Genomic DNA, 23,451 nt, shown 5'->3' with positions numbered 1-23,451 from the left:
TCACTACAATGTTGATCTACCTGTTGTTTCCTTTGATTTTGCACCGAAGTGGCGTTATCCTTTAAAAGTTAGAGAACTTGTTGTTGATGCTCGATGTGATATTTCACTGCTTGAACATTTTTCTTCTTGATATGTCCTTCTATCTTTAGAGTTTGAGGAGTGGTAATTTCTTCCAATCCTTTACAAGATATGGTCGGATTCATTTCTTGATGCTCGATGTGATCTTTCACTTCTTGAATATTTTTCTTCTTGATATGTCCTTCTATCTTGATAGTTTGAGGAGTGGTAATTTAAACCAATGAATTACAAGATATGGTTGGATTCATTTCTTCTTTCTCGATGTGATCTTTCACTTCTTGCACCTTTTTCTTCTTGATATGTCCTTCTATCTTGAGAGTTTGAGAAGTGGTAATTCTTGCCAATGCTTTACAAGGTATCGTCTGATTCATTTCTTCTTTCTCTAGGATGGGGTCCTGGCGCATATCTTCTTCTTTTGATGTTTCTTGATCCTTTTCTTCCTCCTCTTCATATTCTATCTAAAATAATTTCTTCTCAGCACACTTATGACCTTTAATGCATTTGCTATCACAATTGTAACAAAGCCCTTTTTCTCTTTTTTCTTCCAATTGTTGTGGTGTAACCCTTGTAGGTTGTGGAAGGCTAGAAGAAACAACACTTCCATCGTTATAGTTGTGAGGGGTATGCTTCCTAGTTTCCATAATTTTGCTTTCCACTATGTCACAAAGCCCTTTTACTCTTTCCAATTGTTGTGGTGTTGCTCTAAAGAAGGTGTTGCTCTTTGTATCCTCATAATGTGCTATCATTTCCTCCGTGAAAATTGACCACGTAACAAGTTTTTTACAAGAACAAAGCCCCTCATACCATAAAAATTGATCTGGTTCTAAATATGAAGATGCAATACATACCTTTTGTAATAGTTGCACCTCATGTAGATCGAAATATTTCTCCATCTGTAGTATCCAATTTACCGGATCCTTGCCATCAAACTTCCTCATCTCGCTTTTTCTTGATTTTAGGAGCTCGATCTTGAAACGACTGTAACTCTGTACTTTCAGATCTTTAAGTTCTGAAATTGTGGCCTATAGTAGCCCTCTGTGTCCTCTTTCCAATGCCACAAGTCTGACCCAATTTGGATTCTCCAAGGAAGAGTTATGCGAAATCTCCCACAGTGACTTGATTATAGACTAGTTCAGTAGAGCAAACTTGTACGACGTGCCACGAGTCACTGTTTCGACCTTTGGATCTGAAAAATGCATACAAGAAACTACAGTCCGTCCTCTTTCTGTACCTTTTTACGAAATTTCAATCCGATCACCAGAGAGAAAGTTATGACTATTTTCCCTAGGTCACCTGTTTAGAATGAAATTCAGGAGTCTGCAAAAAGACCAACTTCCTCAGATCATAGCTCCGAAAATATAGCGCAAAAAGCTCTGAATTTCAGACCTGAGGTTCAACGCGATTTCTTCTCAAATGGGTTTCTTTTGAAACTTTTGAAATGTCGCAGGAAAAAGTTATAGCGAAAGTGCCATGATGACCTGTTTGGAGCAGCGAAACCCTAGAATCCAAAGCTCTGATACCAAATGTTATGGAACCAACTCAAGAAAAGATAGAAAAGATAGATCAACGCCTTAGAATTCAGCCTCTTCGAGGGGGCAACCTCCTTTACATTATATAAATGAACAATTCTTGGATGATACAAATGAAAATACCTCCTTTCTATATATAGGAGTCTAAGGGGTCATAACATAATCAGAGTCGACATAACAATAATAATGTAAGGGCACAATAATAATAATAGTGGGCTTCTATGGGGCACAATAGTAACAATATGGGCACTACATGGGTACATCAATATAATAAGTGGGTTGTACTAATAACAATAAGGGGTTACACTAGTAGTATGGGGGCCTAACATGCGACGACTTAGCACGGGTTCTTGGGTGGCTCGGGTGAGCGCCCGCCCATCGTGCAAGTGTGCACGGTGACTTGGTGAAGTGTTGAGGTTGTGGACAAAGGTGTGTCTCGGGTAGAGGCGCCCATGTGTGGCGACTTGGAGGTGCGCCTAAGTTGGGCAAATAACACGATTGTGCGACGAGGTGAACGAAGGGTTGGTGAGTCGTGCGGCGACCGTGCAGAGGCGCCGATGAGCTGGGCAACCGAGTTTTCCGAAGATTGTAAATTTGGCTAAGTATGAAACTTGGTGTTTCCAAGTATACTTGTAAAACATTGTAACTTTGTAAAGTTGAATAATATATTATTCGCACAAACTCATTGTTTAGGGAGTTGCCCCTCCCTTTATACTGTGCAATTGTGTTCTCGTTTATAATTGCTATTGATAATGAATGTGTATGGGTGTTCATTGGCATAAAGGAAACATTAATAATACTTGGTTGTGAAACACAAACTAAGTAGGATAAGTGGTTAGGTGTAGTCCACGAACATAAATATTGGTGAAAAGAAAGTGTTCGGTGGTGCCGCACCTCGCCAAGAGCGGTTGAAAGACTACCGCCGGCCTGGGGGCGTGACAAAAATGGTCTAAGGGACCCTTATATTCAACCAACAAAACATCATATAATCAAGTTTTTCTCCATAACAACCTTTTTGGCGTGAATCGTGATAAAAAAGTTTGCTGTCTTGTGAAGCTTTCCTACCACAAATAACTCACACATACAATCCACTTTCAGGTCGCTAACCACCAAAACATCATACAATCAAGTTTTTCTCCATAACAACCATCTCGGCTTGAATAGTGATCAAAAGTCTTGTGAAGCTTTCCTTCCACAAATAACTCACACATACTATCTACTTTCAGGTTGCTAACCACCAAAACATCATACAATCAAGTTTTTCTCCATAACAACCCTCTTGGCTTGAATAGTGATCAAAAAGTTTACTGTCTTGTGAAACTTTCATTCCACAAATAACTCACACGTATTGTCCACTTTCAGGTCACTTTCGAATTGACTACGAATGTGACACTCCACGACGAAGTGCCATTCGGTTTCAACCTCTCCTTCCTCACAAAAGACACAAATTCTTTCTTCCCACTCTTCCTTGGGAACTACCCATCTACCCGTTTGATGGGATTCGGTCCTTAGCTCTGCTATTAAAATCTTAACATTTCCCTTGATTGTGGCACTCAAATAGGTCTTTTCATTATGCGACCATGTTGGGTTGAAATTATTGATATATATTGTTTTTTTATGGCTAACATGTTTTTCCCACATAGCGGTCTTGAATTTTTCAAGTACCCAATTTTTTAATTTCCACTTTAGAATGTAGTTGTCTTTAGTGTGACTTTTTGGACTTTCTGGTGCCGGAAACCGACATAAAAATTTGAGGTGAAATCTTAATTTGTGTTATTTAAACTGTTTTTTTGACTGTATATATGGATTCAACAGCCTAATAAATCCCTAGGGCACTTGGATTGTACAGGGGTTACCCATCAAACTTGTGATTTTAATAAATTCCTGCCGGATTTTAGAGAAATTAGACCCAAAAAACCATCAGAAAAGCTTCCAAAAAATCGTACCAAAGACAACTCACTTTAGAATTAGGACAATTTTGCCAAATTCCCTATTTTCCAATCCACTTGTCATTCTGGATCCTCCAAATTTTTTTCCTAACACTTTTAACTCTTCTACCACTCTTCTAACTCTTCTGCCACTCTTCTGCGACGATCAACTTGAGCCACTAAATACTTTAACAAATAAAAATTCCCATGGAAAACAAACCAACCTCGGCCACTAAATACTTTAACAAATAAAAATTCCCATGGAAAACAAACCAACCTCGGCCACCAAGACCTCATATAGTACAATTGATTTGATTTGACTTTAAAGTTACTGGTGATTAACCATTGATTAAATGATTGAAGGAAAGAGATAGGAGCGGACAAATAGAATTATTCTTTGGCTGTTCTGGTTTCGTGTGGTAACACAAGAGGAAAGAGTAACTGTTTTGAATGTGAGGAAAGGACGCATGCAACTTATTTAAGAATCAGTCAGCCCCACCTGGCTCACGCTCCCTTTCACGCTTGACTACTCATCATCCGCCCAAACCCTAATTACTCACCTTGCAAACCGTTACCTGCCCCGAAAACAAACTTGTTTTACACAAACCGCCTGTTAAACAGAGGCTGCTTTCACCCAACCGTTGCAAACCATGCCCTTCGCTACCAAACCCAGGAAATCCTGTCGTCAGTCTTCCCTTAATTTTTTAATTTTGAATGTTTCTTTCCGTCCGCAAAGAAGGGCTCCGTCGTTTAGCTTTCCTCTGCAACACACTTGGTCGTTTTCCTATTCCCATTCTGCAAAGGAAGAAGAGTTCCAATTTCTGATTGAAGGCTGAAGCTGCAAGACAGAGAGAAGGCCACTCATTGACCGAGCAAGCGAGGGAGGGGTAAATGGCCACCGCTGCAGTACAATCGGTCGAGCGTATCCTTCCCCTTTATTTTTGAATGAATAGGTCTGCTCGACATCATAATTTCTCCTGTGCTTTTTTGTGCTTTCCTGGTTTGTTGTATCTCGTGTTGGATTCACCTTAAGGAAGCCTCGATGTAATGGAAGATCTCTCGCTTTCTCATGCTATTTCTTCGTAGGTTTTGGTGTATTGTTTTTTGTGGTGGTTTCCTTGACGCCTTCCGGGCGATTTCTGTGTTTCTATCCGGCTGGGACCCTAGTAGTTTCCTCCGTTGGTTCTTAATTCCTTCCAGACGTTTTTCCTTATGCACTGTTTTGTTAAGGTTAATTTCCGTCGATAGAACCTGATTGATTATGTCAGTGTTAAATCAATTTTTGTATTTATATATTTCGGATTAGTCAGTCACCTGCTGGACTTTCACTGGGGTTTTGGCGGTCGAAGAATGCTTGTATTAGACATTTACGTATTTTTGGGTTTTGGTTTTGTAATATTTGCCAGGTATTATAGGATATATCGTTCTTCCGTCGTTTGATTTCCATGTGGCGTAGCGTAGATCAAATTTTTTTCCAAGTCTCTCAGTTTTGCGCCCTAACATCCCCTTGCGCACACGTGTTTATAAAATATTCTGCTTTCTCCTTGTTTCAGTTATTTCTTCACTTGACCTTTTATATTCTATCAGCCTTCACCATTTACAGCACTTCTTTCGTTTTATTATTGCAATAATGACGGGTGAAGTTTTACTTAAAACTCGCACGTTTTTTTGTTTGGCTTTATTTAAATGCAGTCTTAAATCAGAATCTTCATTAACAATATATCCTCTCCGCGAGCATTGCCGGGCTATGATAAAATGTTGTTTTCCTTAGGAGCAGTTTGCATCGGATGGGACAATTGTTTTCAGATTGGCCTGAGGCTGTGCCCATCTTCATCCCTAGCTCAATTGGTTAGTGAAATATTTCTTCTCTTGGAGAGAGTTTGCATCAACAGTGCAAGTTACCATGCTATCTCTGCATGGTTTCTAGACCAATCCTCTAATGTCTGTTTGTAGATGGGTTTCGTTTCGTTTGATTTTACTAATTGCATAGTACAATCTCGTTACTGATTTAAGTAAATGGCCAAAATTGTGCAGTCGTTTCATTACACTTCTCTAAGCATTACATTAATTGCCAATCCTGAATGCACATGATAAATTGCCAGTCCTGATCTTAATCATACTGAAATGTATTCCATGATGGACTTTCTTATTGAAATAATGTGTGAATGTGTGGCATAAGAGAATTTCCTTCAACAGGCCTCTTTGTTTATGTTTTTAGGATGGAACTGCATTGATACTCTTACGCATTGCTGCTTATGGATTGTTTTGTGTTGGGTTGCTGCATTGACCAGAGAATTATCTTATGGACATGAGTTGCTGGAGGGATTTACAATATATACCAGACTTTCCCATTGTGTAGCATATGCCTACAACATTGTCTATCAAACTTTGCCTTTTATGTAGCCAATGTGACTGAACAGTAATTGGTCTACCTTCACATATCTGTTTATCTTGTCAGCCTTTTTTTAGCTTTTTTTGTGAAATATAAAAATCAAACACTGGGAATATTGCAGCTTATATAGGAGTTGTTTTGTGTTCTATTATTGAATGAGATTTCTCCCCTTCTGTTATTCTCTTCTAACCTCTAGCCATGGTTACTGTCTGGTTAATGATCTGTCTCTTATTATATCAAACTTATTCCTCGATGAATGAAAATTAATACCGTATCCCTTTTTATGGCCTTTAGAAGGGTTGAGGAGGGTGGGTGTCTTGGTTGAAGGTTTTATTCCTTACTTTTTATTGCAAAGTTTTACTTTGACTATTGACCCAGAGACTACTGAATCACTGAAAAAGTTGACAGTAGACCCTCAGGCAAAGCTTGCAGAGGCTTCAGATGCAAAGAACCAGGTAATTTTTTTCAAACTTCAATTGGGGGCTGGGGAAATTTTGGGTAAAACATATTTGGCAGCGCCCCCACTCTTATGATGTTTGACCCATTTGTTTCCCAGGCCCACTCCATCCTAATATGTTTTACCCATTATTGCCCCGACCCCAATGATGTTCTACCCATTGTTTCACCTGTCCTACCCCATCTGAATATGCTTTAACCATTATTACCCCTCACCCTTAAGATGTTTTACTCAATATTTCTCCCTACTCCAACCTCATATTTCCCCTCTCATCCACCCTCATATTTCCCCTCTCATCCACCCTCATATTTCCCCCTTTTATGAGGTTGGGGTGGGGGAAAATATTGGGTAAAGCATGGTAGTTTTTGTGTAAAGAATTCACCCCTAAGATGTTTTACTCAATATTTCTCCCTACCCCAACCTCAGATTTCCCCTCTCATCCACCCTCATATTTCCCCCTTTTATGAGGTTGGGGTGGGGGGAAAATATTGGGTAAAGCATGGTATTTTTTGTGTAAAGAATTCGATTGAAGTCATAGTTTGGATGGTCTGCAATAATTATGATAAAGCTGTACTTCATTTATGTGTCTCTGATCTTTTTCAGCCTTTGTCAACACCAAGTGTGGATGTGGAAATTTCTGATCGAACTCCGGGTGCGGTAGGTCTAGTTTCTTCAGCCGAGGGGTCAAGTGGCCCTGGGGTACAAGATACAGCAGTGGAGACTAACATGTTTTATGGGCAAAACAGTTATCCTCCTCCAACATATTACTATGAAGGTTAGTCTTTTCTAACCAGGTTAGTTCATTATATTTGCAAATATGAAATTGGGATGACCAAAAGTTATACACCATATTGGTAATGGGTATGTATTCATGTGTTTATGTATACGTAATGTGTATGTATTCATGTCCAGGATATGATAGCCCTGCCCCTGAATGGGAAGAGTATCCGCGATATGTAAATATTGATGGGATGGAAATCCCATCGCCTGTAAGTTGTTATTTTTGAGCATATCTTTTTGTGCTGGTTTTCTTTTCATTCAGCATGCCTATAAATTGCTTCTGGTAGTGCAATGCTGGAGATGTGCAAGATGATGTATATAAACATGCTTCTAGCAGGGTGTATATAGTGAAAATGGATCTGTTTTATATCATGCTGGATATGCGTATGCCCCTCAAATGGCATATGGCCCTTATTCACCGGCTGGGACGCCTTTTCCTTCTATTAGGGCAGATTCCCAGCTTTATGGCACTCGACAGCTTTATACAGGACCTTTCTACCAGCAGGCTGTTCCTCCGGGTGTCCAGTACATATCTTCAGCGACTCCCATGTCTCAGGCGGAGTTGTCAACTTCAGTGGGTGCAGAACAATCTACTTTCCATGGTGGTGATGGTTCCAGCGCAAATTTTGTTAATGAGAATGGTATGTCGATGCCTCCTCCAAGGCCTGGTTATTCTGTTGCTTATGGTTCAGTTGGCAGGGGTATCTTGCACGTAACAAATACTAGTCCTGGATATCAGGATCGAAGGCAGGGGTATGACGGAATTAGGCCTAGTGGTTCTTGGCTTGATTCAAAAAGTGATTCAGAGGGTCAGCAAAGGTCAACAAGTACTTCTGTTCCTGCTGTTATTTCTCAGCAAGCTCAGGCTCTAGGACCCTTTGGGCAAAATATTCACCGTGCATCTCACGTAATGGTATGCCACTTTCCTATCTTATATTTGGGTTTCTAGTTTTACTTACATTTTCGGGTGGTGCTACTCTTTCAATTAAGATTGCTACTTTATTTGATTTTGAATTTGACTCGTTTATTCTTCTGCTTTAAAGCAGGGGGTCCAGCAACCAAGACCGCTATCTGGCATTGCAACTGCTCCAACTTTTAACAGGGTATACTCACCTAATAAAATATATCGACATAGTAACAACTCTGGAAGGTTGAGTCCTAGTTATGGGACAAATGGAAGGACATGGGTTGCTGTGGACAAGAGTAAACCAAGAGGAAGACGTAATGATTCCCTCTGTGATTGCATTGGGACGATTGATGTATTCAGTGAGCAAAATAGAGGGCCACGAACAAGGTTTAGGAACCAACCAACATCACTGGGAGATCCACTTCAAGTCGAGGAGCAAATTTTAATTTCCAACGGAAACAATGAAGCTTATAATGTAACTGTAGACAGAGAACAATATAATAGTCCTGAATTTGTCACTAAATATAAAGATGCAAAATTCTTTATCATTAAATCCTACAGTGAAGACAATATTCATAAAAGCATCAAATATGGCGTCTGGGCTAGTACTCCAAATGGGAACAAAAAATTGGATGCTGCCTATCGAGAAGCTCAGGAAAAGCCTGGTTTATGTCCAATCTTTCTATTCTTCTCGGTGGGTACCTTGAATATATGTTGAAAGCACCGTGGGGTGGTTTTCTTATCGTTCAGGATAGTGACAGTAGAAATTCCATTCAATCTACTTTTGTTGAATGCAGGTTAATGCAAGTGGTCAATTCTGTGGAGTTGCTGAGATGACGGGCCCTGTTGACTTCCAAAGGAATGTGGCCTATTGGCAGCAAGACAAGTGGAGCGGCCAATTTCCCGTTAAATGGCATATTATCAAAGATGTTTCCAACAGTCAGTTTCGGCACATTATTCTTGAAAATAATGACAATAAACCAATGACAAACAGCAGAGATACACAAGAGGTAAGCCTTAGCTCAAAGTATAGGACTCATCAAAGTTACTGCATTTCTTAGATATGTTGAACCAAAGATTTATGAATATGTTTCCAGGTGGCATTTGAGCAGGGAGTAGAAGTGTTGACTATATTTAAGAACTATATTTGTAAGATGTCTATTTTAGATGATTTTCAGTTCTATGAAGCTCGCCAAAAAGCAATACAAGAGAGAAAAACCAAACAACAGGTAAGTAGGTACTTTGCAGGAGATTAAGAATTTAGATTTATGTCTAAATTCACGGTGCTCATAACTTATGAGGATATGATGTCAACTCAGGAATCTTATCTGTCTGGAAGTGAGCTTTTGCAAAATAAGTGTTTGAAACCGAAAGACGGTAATGCTGGTGAAGATAGAGATGGCCATATAAAGTCAGGGCAGACATCTGCTGATTTGACCTCCACCGTTTCCCCTTTAAGTGGAGTCTTATCTGGAGAAGGAATTTTAAACAACCAAAATTCTGAGGGGAGAGTGCCTTCCAGCAGTGGAGATGCACTCAAAGGAGGTAAACCAACCACCGATAAGGGAAATGCTAATCAAGATGGTCCAGGAAACGAATAACTACTTCGCATTTCTTTACTGCTGTTGAAACACTGCTGGTGTGAAAATATATATTGGACTGGTCCCTTTGAAGGGTCTTTAGGAAGTTTGTTGAGTGTACAGCATTTTAACTGTCAGGGTTTTAATGTACACAGCAATGTCTTCAAATTTGTAGGTGGTGTTTTCAGGAAAATTAATCTTTCAAATTATGCAACGATTTACACCACAATTTTTTTTTTCTGATTCATGGATTTTAGAGAAGCTGGCTTCTCGAATGTTAAAAATAGCATCGAGGTCAGCAAATTAAACAGCAAACGCACAATACCAGTGTAATCTTTGTATTTTGTATTCCTCTGTAAATTCATTCTCATCCAAATGTAGAGGTTTGTATTTTAAAGAGAGATTATAATCAAAGCATCGGTTTTTACTCAGCTAAATTTTCATTGTCAGTAGTTACGTGAAATATTGCAGCCGATTGTGGTGTATCTTTTGCTATATATGCACTCTTTTCTACCCATGAAGTATTATCGTGTACAACGCTTCGTAATGATGATTTATTTGGAGTTACTGCTTTTCTCTATAGACGCGGGCTTGCTTTTTGCTTGCAAAATATTTTTGGGAACAAATAATGATTCCCCATACTATTAAGTCCCTGGAAAATGCATCGATATGGGAGTTAATTAGTAGACAACGTATTGAAGCCTAAGTTCTAAATTTATTGTGTTCATCATTGGCACATGATGCCCTTTAGCAAGGTTGGGGTTGCAGTATTCTGCCTAGCTTAACAAATATGTAGCGGGTGATTACATGTATTCTAGCCACCATCACATTAACAGGAAAAATTGCAAGGCATATGCTGCACGGTTATGACATACATGCTGGTTTACAATCTCAAGTAAGAAAAATTTAGGAGCATATTAGTGCGGGCTATCAAATGTGTTTGTTTATCACTTCTTTTTTTTTCAGAGAGAAAATCAACATATGGCCTAGGCCAGCAGATATTACAGCATATGGCCGAAGCCAGCAGATATTACAGCATATGGCCGAAGTCAGCAAATTTTTACAACATATGGCCGAAACCGTTACAAATATCCTTCATAAGGCAGAAGCCAACAGATGAGCAAATATCCTTCGTGGGGTCCTCAGCGACGCAGGGCCCAGGGAATTTTTTTTAAATTGCAAAGCGCTCTTTCAAGCAAGTGTCCGTGAAGGAAAATAAATTCCATGACTCAAAGATGCTTGCCAAAACTCAAAATCATATTAGTGTGGCTATCAAATGTGTTTGTTTATCACTTCACACACGGAAAAAATTTAAATTGCAAAGCGCTTTTTCTTGCAAGCAAGTGCCCATGAAGGAAAATAAATTCCACGACTCAAAGATACTTGCCAAAACTCAAATTTTTTATAAGAGGTTAAAAATTAAACAACCATAAAGTGGGACACTATTGCAGCAATGATGCTAATTCTGCGTATGGTGCATAAGCCGTGAAGCTGTGAATGATGCTAATTCTGCAGATGGCGCACAAAGCTCTGCAAGGTTATTGATGGATGATGATGACATTATTGTTCATTGAAATCAACAATAAAGAAAAGCTATTGTTTTATTTTTTATTATTTTCTTTTTAAAAGAAAAAATATATATCTACTCTTTAATTTTTTTATTTAGGTTAAATTCACATGAAATGAGACATAGTTGATAAATTGTTGAATGCATTTTATTCACAAGGATATACATATTAATACAGTTTTATGATTTTTTTTCATATTCCATGTGGCTTTTTGGATTTCAATGCCAGTTCATATTCCACACCATAATTCTTAGTGGATAGGTGTCCAACCTATGTTGCCAGGAAACGTGGGTACGGCGACGGGGTATTTAGGTTAAATTCACATGAAATGAGACATAATTGATAAATTGTTGAATGCATTTTATTCACAAGGATATACATATTAATACAGTTTTATGACCTTTTTTCATATTCCATGTGGCTTTTTGGATTTTTCATATTCCATGTGGCTTTTTGGATTTCAATGCCAGTTCATATTCTACACCATAATCCTTAGTGGATAGGTGTCTAACCTATGTTGCTCGGAAACGTGGGTTCGAGGACGGGTGCGGGGACGGGGACGGGGACGGGGACGCCATTTTTGGAAACAGGGTGCGTGGGTTCGTTGAGTAATATAATAATATTAAATTTTAATAATTATATTTTATAAATTATAATTAATAATATATATGAAATTTGAATTTGTATATTTTTTCAACTTTAAACAAGAAAACTTTAATCATTTAAACATGCACATCATTGAACATTCAACATCGACATTGAAATTTCAAAATTTATCACCAAAAAACTGTTAATTGTTTGCATATTAATAAGAATCATGAATCATGATATATGTCCATTGTCATACTACATTCAAAATTTGCCTTAAGGCATCTTCAAACGTGAACTAAGAAATTTTAAAATGCTAAAATAAAAATACTAAACAGCGAAAGCCTAAGGAACAATGGCTTCCTCAAAGACCAAAAAACTGGAAAATACAAGTTATTTGACCTCCAATATTATTGCATCCCTTTTTATTAAAAATGAACTAATAGGTATAAGAACCAAGGCTGCTTGGAAGTGGGAGCTAGAGTGGGGGACACAATTTTTAGAAGCTTCCAGATCGAGAGCGTTTTTTATACTATATATATTTTGAATCATTACATATAAATTCTGTGGGCTTTTTTTAGGCTTGTGGCTACATTAAAGTATAAATTATGGCTGCTGGCAGCGTATATTTCACTGCTGTCCCACCAAACACACAAAGCAGCCCAATAAAATAAAGTTTAAAATGTTGAGTCTTTGAGAACTCAAAATACTTTAGGATTTTTGAGCATACTCCTTGGCTAGTGTATTTCAGTCAACTGTGTGTGACAAAATCTGTCTCAAGTTTCACCAAAATAGTTGAGTCTAGCATTTACTTAAGTAAATGTTGGACTCGCTGCTTTGGCATTAGACATCTTAGTATCTTACAATGTTACATGTAAATTTTTATTTTATGTTTGAATTTTTGAAATAACTTATAAAGTTATAAGTAGCATAAACATGTCATTCATGCATGCCGTATCCTAGTATGTATTTTCAAAATATAGTTTTTTTTATGAAGAACCCAATCCAAAGAACCCAGAGAACCCAAGATCCCATTAAAGGAAAAGAACCCAATTTTTTTTTTTTGAAGAACCTGGTTCTTTATGTAAGAACCCGGTTCTTCTGGGTTCCTCTGGGAAGAACCCGTACCCGAATCCGGTACTTAGGTGCGGGAACCCGGGACGGGTTCGAGAACCCCTCCCCAAGGTGCGGGAACCCGTGCAACATAGTGTCTAACATTCTCCTCCTTAATCTGAAGGGGTAAATATGAGTCCAAAAAGAGTGCTGAAATACAAAAAATGCAAAAAATGTATGGCAGCAATTCGCTGATTGTGCACTATGAAATGATAGTATAAGGTTGGAGAATTAGAGGTGTCAACCGGACCAACGACACTGGAATGCTTAGTGCAGTGCTTGGGACAATTCCGAATCTGGCTAGAAGTTGAAGTCTTCTGTTAGAGGAAGTGTTTCTTGTTGCGGAAAAGGAGACCATTCAAGTCTTAACTTGGAACATTTGATGCAGTTCCTAAAACAATACCAAATCCGGCTAGAAGTTGCAGTCTTCTGTTAGAGGAAATGCTCCTTAATTTTTGGAAAATGGAGACCATTGAAGTCTCAATCTGTGGTGGTTTAAGGAAGAGCACCAACCAAAAGAATGTACATGGGGCATTGCTCTGTCTTTGGCTATAACTCAATCTGGCTCCTTAATTTTTGGAAAATGGAGACCATTGAAGTCTCAATCTGTGGTGGTTTAAGGAAGAGCACCAACCAAAAGAATGTACATGGGGCATTGCTCTGTCTTTGGCTATAACTCTGAATCTGGGTATCTCTGACTCTGGCTCTAGGCTCAGGGAACAAGTTCACTCTAGTGGCTTAGACTCATTTGATGTATCTTTGAGCTTGTAGATGACTATCAATTCTACAAGGTGAGAAGATGAAGAAATCTTAACTACAAGACATTTCATTACTCGAGAATAAATATTGTGGTATGATCGAAATATCTTCTTCGTTGTTTAGGACCATTGCCAAGAAGCGAACCATACAAGGTGAATCTTCGTTCTTGCAGGGAGCTTGTTTCTGAAGCATCTGTTTGAATGATGAGTATTTTTATGACACTCTTCACATGGGTGAAAATCACAAGAATGATCTTTCACATGGCCAACTCTGTCACAATGTTGGCATCTAACAATCCATCGCTGTTGTGGAAGAGAAACATGATCTAGAAGAGATGAATATGAACCATTTTGAAGAAATCCAACGCTTTGAAACTTGATGGGCTTGGAATAGTTTGGAATATGAAAAGACACATCCTTGTGATATGCAACACTGGTTTTGTTCATGTTATTAGCAACTTCTTCCCAAGGTCTGATAATGCGCTTGGAAAGAGCACACTGAACCTCTGCATCTGCACGCAAATCTGCGCTTGCACTGGGCACTAAATCAACCTCAACCTCACTAATTGATTAGTTTTTGGCTGCTGATGGGAGTCTCTCTCAAACTCAATTAGAGGATTGTTCTGAACAAAACCCAGTTCAGAATGATGCCTATGTTGTAGTTCATCTTGCTATAGCTGAGATTCGAGTTGCAGAATCTCAATCTTTTTTTGTGTATTTTGCAAACAAGTTTGAACGTTAGTGAGGATGGATTTGCTGATTTTGATTGTACCATCAACATTAGAATGTATTGGAGTATTCAGTAACAATACATCATAATGTTTGGCCATTTTCCAAACAACTGAAAATTCACTTGCAACAAAAGGGTACTGAAGCAACTCTGTTTTTCGTAAGCTAGAGAGAAATGAAGTTAATAGGAGTGGATTGGATAAAAGCCTCTAGACTATCAAACTCTGTAGTGATGGTGTGATGTTTCTAGCCCTAGCTTCACACTTTCAAGTCTCCACACTACACTACTGTGTCAATAAATACTGTAGGCAATGATACTTAAACCATCAAATCACTGTATTTCTTATGCCAGATTCTGCCAAACATAAAAATAATTGCACAAGGAGGAATGCTTTGAAAGCTTAGAATGACAAATGCATCTTTGAGCCAAACTGGTTCAGTCCCTTTTGGAATGTTACTGATGTCAACGGCTTTGCAACAGACTCACTACGGAGGAAGAGGGAAGGGTTTCAAGATTTGAAAAACAATTTTTGTCTGGTAGCAAACTCTGTTATAAACTCTCTCTACTTGGCACTAAGCATCAGATTTGACAACTCCACGGACAACCTAGTGGATTCTGCCAGGTTTGCACTTCGAATTGAACCATCTACGAGGATCCCTTGCAACTTAGACTCAATTTAACACAAAGCACCAAAGTTAAAGAATCCACAAACCCTAGCTAATTCTCTCGGGTATAAAGCTTTGAAAACAAAAGCTTCCACAAGCAAAGCAATGCAATACACAATCCCTCATAATCTAGGTTGCAATCGGCATTGCTATCTCGATTCAAACTCTTGCTTTTCGGCTTTTCAATTGAGCAAACGACCCAACCTGTGTAGATGTCTTTTGTGTAAAACCTCGAGTGTCAACACAAAAGATGTTTACTTTCAGGTTTTAAAGCTGTAAAAACTAAAAATCCCAATGTCATGACTTGTCATAGTGTGCATAGTGCTTAATATGTCTACATATGTGACACTGAAACTGGCGGAAGGGAATATGGATACATCACCTTGTCTCAGAGAATAAACCACAAGTGACTGCTAAGTGCTATTATATACGCAGAGAGCAATTCGTTTTGATTACCCGTCGATGTTTAGGTAGCCGTAAGGCTCCAGATCCCAGTGGTGATATTGAACTTTCGAATAAGCTACCACAAAGGGCCTATGATGACCTGGTAAAATCCTATCTTCTGTGTGGCACTTCACACTTTTTTCATGATTAGAGGATATGTGAAGAACGGTTGTTGTGATTAAGCTTTGAGATTCTATCATCGAATGGATCAGGGGGGCATTCAACTAACAAGTATACTTTCCCTGCTGTATTCAATGCCTGTGCAAGAGGGAAAACTGATTCATGAACACATAATTAGAAGGGGATTTCAGTTAGATGACTATATAGAGTTTGCGCTCATTGACATGTACGCCAAATTTTTTAGAATTGACACACACTACACGGTATATGCGCTGGAGTCTTGACAGTGCACCAAGCCCCGGGGTTGCAGGATTCACACAGGGTCAATTTCTATGCTAAACAGGCTGAGCGTTAGGAAAGTGGGTTAGGGGCGTTACTATGCGCATGCAGGACTTATAACAGATAAATTTGAGCGGGCCAGAAAGTGTCTGGTTCAGGTTAGAAGCCTGACAAACAAAGAATTAATGACCAGGTGCAGAGGTGATGGGCTTTGATACCATGTTAAATTTACATGAAATGATGGAAATAATTGATAAATGGTTGAAAGCATTTTATTCATTTACTTGAAATGATAAACCTAATTGATAAATGGTTGAATGCATTTTATCCACAAGTATATAGATATTCATACAGTTTTATGATCATTGGTTATTACAGTCTTATGACTATTGGTTTCATATTTTATATGTTTTTTGGATTCCAATGACTATTTATATTCATAACTTTTAATTGATTAGGTGTCTAATATATCTATATATATAGATATATATTTTAAATAAGAAGTTAAATTGCAATAGGAGTATTATTTTGTTTTATATTTGATACCAAGATTAAATATTATGGTGGTAGTCTTAGTGATGACCACAAGGGACATTAATTTAACTTTCTTGTAGATGCTCTCAACTATACCACTCTCTCATAGTTCTAAACTAACACCTACAATTGCTTTTGATGGGTTTAAAGCTTGTATTTCTTGGATGGAAGAAAACATGCTAACAATCCAAAACCCAAAAACATACTACAACCTCATAGTTCTAAACTAACACCTACAATTGCTTCTGATGGGTTTAAAGCTTGTATTTCTTGGATGTAAGAAAACATGCTAACAATCCAAAACCCAAGAACACACTACAAGAGTGAAAGTCTACTCTCTTACAAAGCACCAAAGGATTAGTTTATGTGATGCGGTTTTCCTTGAATAACAATGATGAGTTAATGTGCATCATGGACAATAACCAATGATTGATTTTTTTTTTAGTTTCAGTTGACAATAAAGTTATGATAGTTTTTGTCATAAAAAAAAAACCACTCAAAATTGTTCCTTATAAGCTCTTTCAATAAAAATGATTTTTTTTTTTTCTAACAAATTGAATATATGGATTTTATTGAGGCACTCCACAACGGTAGATGCCACATAATGTTACATTTAAAAATAATAAAATAATATTTACATTAACAAAATAAAACATAGCAATAACAAAAACAATCAATGTTAGCATTATTAAAAAATTCAATTTTCACTTTAAATTTACATCAACTTTATAATTTAATTGAAAGTGAAAAAAATTAATTTACCTTTTAGTATAAGAGAGATGTAATTCCTTCGCTACTTAATATGGAGTTGACAAAAAAAATTAATTTACTTTGTAGTATAAGAGATTTAACTTATTCACTATTTTAAATGAAATTGATAAATGAGATATACAAATAATATTATTGATATTATATGATGTGTAATTAATTCTACGTTGAGATGACATGTAACATTTTAATATATATATGTGTGTGTGTGTGTGTGTGTTTTACTTTCAAATATGAAAGAGCATATACGGACATTTTAATAAGGAGATTGTAAATCATAAATAAAATATTTAAATGTAAAATATGTACATAATATAAAAAACTAGTGAACATAAAAAGTTTTAGTGTTTTGCTCAAAATTGACATAGATCCATCTTAACTCCAAGTCTACCAATAGTAGGGAGAAACCAAATCTCTCGAGGTGCAAACCATTCCTCAAGTTTTGCATTCTAAATATGTTTCCCTCTTGAGAAATTTGATTCTTCTTGACGCTTGGTAAATCCAAAGTTAAGATGGATCTATGTTGGTTTTAAAAAATTGTGATAAAGTTTTACAAATTTAAACCAATAAAATTTAGTGTCATGTTTACAAACCATTACCCCTTTTTGGATGTATCCCCTTGATGGGGAATATTTAATCACACATAGATGAAATTATTGTTTTAGGTAGAGAATCTTTTTCAAGCACTTGGAAGAATAAGGAGGGTTTCTTTAGAGAGTTAATAAATGTAGAAATTCCTTCTAGATTCAAATTGCAGATTGTAATATGCTAAAACAATTGACCTGGATCTACTTTACTCATTAGCGGAAACAATAAATGATCGATGAAATTCGAAGCATAAAAGAGAAAGAATTCAATCACATATAACACAATAATTTTTCGAAGAAAGCCATAACTAAAAACCATTGTTATTTGTATATTGCATTAACCATAAAGTATGAGAAGATTACAATGCTTTGCTCAAGCCCGAGCAACTTTTGCCTTATTTCTATCTATCTCACTACTTCACAAACAAGCTCAAGCCAATACTTAGCCAATTTAGCTGTCTGCCAAGCTCCTATTTCCTTGCGTAGTTTTCTAGGGAATTAGCCCATATTTAATTGTGAAATTCTACAAATATGAATTGTGCAATCCTCATAGGCCTTTTGATTGTATGCACCACTTATGCAATTCAGATGATTATACAATTGATAGTACACTGTCCCTGAACTCCAATCTCAACTAGATCTTTCTCTGATATAACATGCATGAGTTAATTATGAGTGAATCTTTAGTTTACTAATTGATCAGTGCTGGTTACACCCCACTACTAGATCTCCCACTAATTCCTCCATCAATTGGAACTATTTTAACCAAATTTAACTGATTGAATTAAATAATTACAATTCAAAATAAACTCAACCAGGGCTCCTAAAAAATAAGAGACACTCTACATGAATCTAGTTAGACCCTCAACTAGAATTAAGTAAGTTGACTAACTCAAATTAACTTAGTTAACTATTACAAGTTATCATGAGATGTGGAATTACAATTTAATTCCTAATTTAATTCAAGGACAAAATTAAATTAGGATTCTCTTGTTGCATTTTCAACACTCTCTCTCAACAATAAAGAGATTATCTGCTACCCTGATCCTGTCTCTGTGAAACTCAAATTTGCATTTTGACCATGCTTCTATCAAAATATATGCATCCTACTCCTTTCTAAGAATGTACTCCAACAACATGATTCTCCTTTGCACACAATCTCATAGATGGTGAAAGTGAATGTCAATATTCTTGGACCGATCATGAAAAACTGGATTCTCAGAGTTTGATACAACTTCGATTGTTACAGTAAATGACTGTAGGATCCATCTGCCGACCAAATAGCCCAACAAGGATCTTCCTCATCTAGATAGCCTCACAAGATGCTTGACTAGCAACCATGTGCTCTGCGCCTATTGAACTGAGTGCAACTGAACCCTACTTCCTACTGTACCAAAAAACTGCTGTTGACCCAATAGTGGAGATTCCCCCTGATGTGATCTTCCTGTTGGATGGACTCCCTGTCCAATATGCATCTATGAAGCCTTGAAGCTTCACTCCCTCTGTCCATCTGTACCAAAGACCAAACTGAGTGGGGCCTCTGAGGTATCTCAACACATGTTTAGTTGCCTTCCAATAAAGTTTGGTTGGCTTAACCATGGCTTGACTAAGCTAGTTGAATGCAAAACACATGTCTGATTGTGTGTTCACCAAATACATAAGTGAACCCACAAGCTGCCTATAAATAGTAGCCTCCACTACTTCACCTGAAGTATCATCTTCCTTCCTCCAATTACCTACTAGAGGAGTTTCCATGGGTTTGCTTCTTTCCATGTGGAACTTCTTCAATATTTCATTGGCATACTTTCCTTGAGAGACAAACAATTAACCATCTCCTTTCCATACTTCCATTCCAAGAAAGCAATGCATGAGCCCTAAGTCTTCATCTCAATTTCTCTTGCAAGATCCTCTTTGCAAGATTTTATTAACATCTCATCACCTGGTCGAATCAAATCATCGACATATAATACTATAATCAACAATTTAACTTCAACCACAATATGGTAAAGGTTTGCATTCGCTTCACTTTTAGTGAAGCCCAACCCGATGAAATAGCTGTCAATGCTGGTGTACCAAGCACAAGGTGCTTGTTTTAGTCCATACAACGCTTGCTTGAGTTTGAACACATGTGACTCTTTGTTGAAGGTCTCAAATCCTTCGGGATGCTCAATATACACCTCTTCCTCAATCATACTGTTGAGGAATGATGTTTTCACATCCATATGATGTCTCTTCCATCCCATTTGCACTGACAGTGCTAGAATATGTTGGCATTATGATACAAGTGTTGTCCTTGACGGCAACTCACTCAGAGGTATGATACAGGTGATGGCAACTCAATCAGAGGACAAATCTTAGTACAGTAGGTCAAGGGAGACATATACGCAGGTTAACCTTGATGAAAGTGCGTATACACGCAAGTGAGAATAACAAAAAGCGCGTATACGTACACACGCAGGTTCACATAATGAAAGGCGTGTACATGTCAGAAAACTAAGTTTTGGTCCATGGTATTTGGTCCATGGTATTTGGTCCGAAGTGTTGACCCCAGGTATTGGGTCCAAGGTATTGGTTCAACATGGTTTTGGACCATGGTATTGAGAGAAGCCTAAACCTATATAAAGAGAAGATCATTAGGCCAAGGGGGTAAGTGTGCAAGTGATGAATATCTGATGAAGTGTGAGATCTAGTACGCTGGTTATGGGTTTGTGATGTTGTGCTTGATCTGAATCAAGGATGCACCTATGCTGTTGATGATGGATGATGGATCGGGATCATAAGGCTTGGAATGTATTATCATTATGTGGTTTGATCATGGATAGACTAGATCTGAATTATTGACGCATGTTTTATGAATGTTATGATCTGGGTATGACTGATTTCTGGAACAGCTGCAAAGTTCTGACTTAATATTTGCAGATGTGTACGCGGGTTAGCTTTGGTAAAAGCGCGTACATACGCCGGTTTGGTTCATCGTAGTAGCGTTTACATTATGAAGTATGATATTTGAAGTTGTAGTTGGATCTGGTTATTATTGCAGAGTTCTGTTGTCTGTTCTGTGTTCTGGTGACTATGTTGTTGACAGGGTTTCAGTGTTTCAGTATTGGGTGATTCAGAGATTGATGATGCAGCTATAGTTGATGGGTGTATTGCAGTGATGATTAATTTTGTGCTTCAATGTTGTTGATGGGTCCAGTATGAAAATGGATCGGCTAGTACAAGAGCTAAGGGGGTTGTAGCTCCCTTCCAGGAGAAACTGGAAAACGAGAGAAGGTTGTAGCCTTTTGTAGGTAGAAGCTTGTGTACTGGTATAAGACTGCACCAGTACATAAATATTGTAAAAAGAAGTTTCTTATTAAAGGAATATAGAGACGAATTGTAGTAGGTGGTTTTCACCCACATTGGGTTTCCACCTTACATCTTGGTGTTCATGTGTGCTCCTTATGTGTGATGATCTGTTCTGTTTTACTGTACCTGTTTACTGTTTATATGGTTAATAATGTTCTGATGCACTCATTAAGGATCAACTAACTGAATCATAAGTTTACTGGATATACGCTTGTTGCAATACTCATAGTTGCGTATACACGCGGTTTGCCTTAACTGAAGTAGCGTATATTAATCTGAATTTGGAAATGAAAAAGTTATATTGATTTGATAATACTGATTCACCCCCCCCCCCCTCAGTATTATTTCCAACAGAATAGATCTAATTGAAGATTAAATTGCTATGGAGCAAAGGTCTCATTGTAATCAATTCCCTCCACCCGAGAGAACCCTCTGGCCACAAATCTGGCCTTGTGTTTCTCCACACTCCCATTTGCTACTTGCTTTACTTTCTAAATCCATTTGGAATTCACCACTGACTTGTCTGTTGGTCTTGGGACCACTTCCCAAACACTGTTTTTGATAATGGAGTCATACTCCTCAACCCTGGCATCAACCCATACTGGTTATTGCATTGCTTCCTTGAATGAGGATGACTCAATATCTACACTGTCGCTCATCAGAGCCATGTAGCTAGTGTACCGATTTAGTGAACTCCTCTACCCGCGCTGTGATGTGGGTGCTCCCAAATTCTCTCTAGCATCATGCATCAATATGTCAGCCTATTTGGTGTGATTCCTTCCATATCTGGAAGTCTCTGCATGAGTGGGTGCTTCCACTCTCTACTCCTCCACATGTGGCTGCTCCACATCATCTCGAGGTTCTTCTTTTGGAGCTAAAATCTCCTCAGTTGCATGTAAATGAAGCTCCCTTTCAAGGGAACATCTCATGGCATTTTATTCATCGAACTTCACATCTCTACGAACCACTGTCATCCTGTTGGATGGCAGGTGCACTCGATAGTTATGAGATGTATCAATGTACCCCAAAAAATGCCGAACTCAGATGTTGGCTCTAGATTTTTCCATGCATCCTTGGTAACATGACAGTAGACTGATGAACCAAAGATCCTGAAGTGTGCTACATCTGGGCTTTTACATAAAAAAACTTCTTTTGGTGTACTCATTCCAAGAATTCGGTGAGGTATTTTGTTCAACAAATAAACAACTGTGTTGCATGCTTCATCCCACAAGAGCAACAATAAGCCCTGATAATGTAACATCGCCCATTCCGCTCCCACAATACTTCTGTTCTTCCTTTTAGCCACCCCATTCTGTTGTGGTTTATGAGGTGCTATTAACTCCTTTCGAATTCCTTCCGATGCACATAAGTTCTTGAATTCATTCGACACATATTCTCCACCGTTATTGCTTTTGAGAGCTTTAACTTGCTAGTATCTTTCTCGACAAGTGCTTTAAATTCACAAAATTTAGCGAGCATCTGATCTTTCTTCTGCATGAAGAAAATCCAACACTTACGAGAAAAATCATCAACAAATATTACATGATATCTGTGATTGGCCGTGGATGTTGTCGAAAACGGTCCACACACATTTGAGTGAACTCTATCAAGGATCGCTTGCACTCAACTCTCTTTACATGAAATGAAGCTTTGGTGTACTTCCCCAATGTACACATTTTGCATGTGTCTCTATGCTCTAGTGTACCCTTGGGAAGTCTTGTAGAAATTTGCTGCATGATCTTCAAAGCTCTATGGTGCAAGTGACCCAATTTTCTATGCCACAACTCACAGATGTCTCAACTTTGCACCTTTTTTGCTTTTGTGCTCAAAGCAACGCAATCTTCTACATCCAATATGTAGAGGTTCTTAACCTGAACCCCGATTTTCTTCACTTGTCCTGAGGCTATGTGATGAAGGAAAGCCTTTCCCTTTCTAAATATCACATCGAAACCACGGTCATCCAACATGGAAAATAAAACCAAATTCTTCTTCAAACCCGGAACATACATGACATGTTTTAATGTGAGAGGAAAACTAGAATCCCTCTGAAAGGTAATAATGTTGAAGGAAATGTAACTAGGTTCGGTCTTCATAAATGCAATTTTGATATTTGTATTTATTCAAGAAAAAGAGAGATTATTTTTATAGTATTTGTCAATGAGTTTTTTTCTCATTGAAAATAGGCCAAGCACATTTTAAAGTGCTTCTAGAAAGTCAAAGTCAAAATGTAATTATGATAAGACCCATTGAGGGCATGCTACATCATGTATGTCATCATACAAGGTCATGGGAACACCT

The 23,451-nt window shown here is 37.9% G+C and overlaps 1 protein-coding gene across 3 annotated transcripts; it reads left to right on the top strand.

The window, feature by feature from the left end:
- The first annotated feature begins 4,031 nt into the window (after positions 1 to 4,031).
- On the top strand, positions 4,032 to 10,088 carry LOC149168596 (YTH domain-containing protein ECT4-like). Of its 3 annotated transcripts, none has more exons than XM_089428334.1 (9): positions 4,032 to 4,457; positions 6,306 to 6,382; positions 6,988 to 7,159; positions 7,297 to 7,373; positions 7,502 to 8,077; positions 8,211 to 8,765; positions 8,869 to 9,081; positions 9,169 to 9,300; positions 9,391 to 10,088. In XM_089428334.1, exons 1-9 carry the CDS (start codon positions 4,427 to 4,429, stop codon positions 9,670 to 9,672), a joined length of 2,115 nt encoding a protein of 704 aa, XP_089284460.1. In that variant the 5' UTR covers positions 4,032 to 4,426; the 3' UTR covers positions 9,673 to 10,088. The 3 variants fall into 3 exon arrangements, with proteins under 3 accessions (XP_089284460.1, XP_089284459.1, XP_089284461.1); XM_089428333.1 differs by having other exon boundaries at positions 8,208 to 8,765; XM_089428335.1 differs by lacking the exon at positions 6,306 to 6,382 and having other exon boundaries at positions 4,033 to 4,488; positions 8,208 to 8,765.
- Positions 10,089 to 23,451: the final 13,363 nt, after the last annotated feature.

Source organism: Pinus tabuliformis, chromosome 4_2 (assembly GCF_031772625.1).
Source record: "Pinus tabuliformis cultivar Carrire ecotype Pingquan chromosome 4_2, CPIR1, whole genome shotgun sequence".
Taxonomy (NCBI): domain Eukaryota; kingdom Viridiplantae; phylum Streptophyta; class Pinopsida; order Pinales; family Pinaceae; genus Pinus; species Pinus tabuliformis.
Note: the sequence above shows the minus strand (reverse complement) of the source record. Positions and strands in the feature narration are given on the sequence as shown.

Bases quoted from the DNA above. Each gene is read 5' to 3' on its own strand.
- LOC149168596 (XM_089428333.1), top strand. From the start codon at position 4,427: ATGGCCACCGCTGCAGTACAATCGGTCGAGC. The intron at 8,078-8,207 runs GTATGCCACTTT...TCTGCTTTAAAG, and splicing joins ACCGTGCATCTCACGTAATG to CAGGGGGTCCAGCAACCAAG. The intron at 9,082-9,168 runs GTAAGCCTTAGC...ATATGTTTCCAG, and splicing joins ACAGCAGAGATACACAAGAG to GTGGCATTTGAGCAGGGAGT.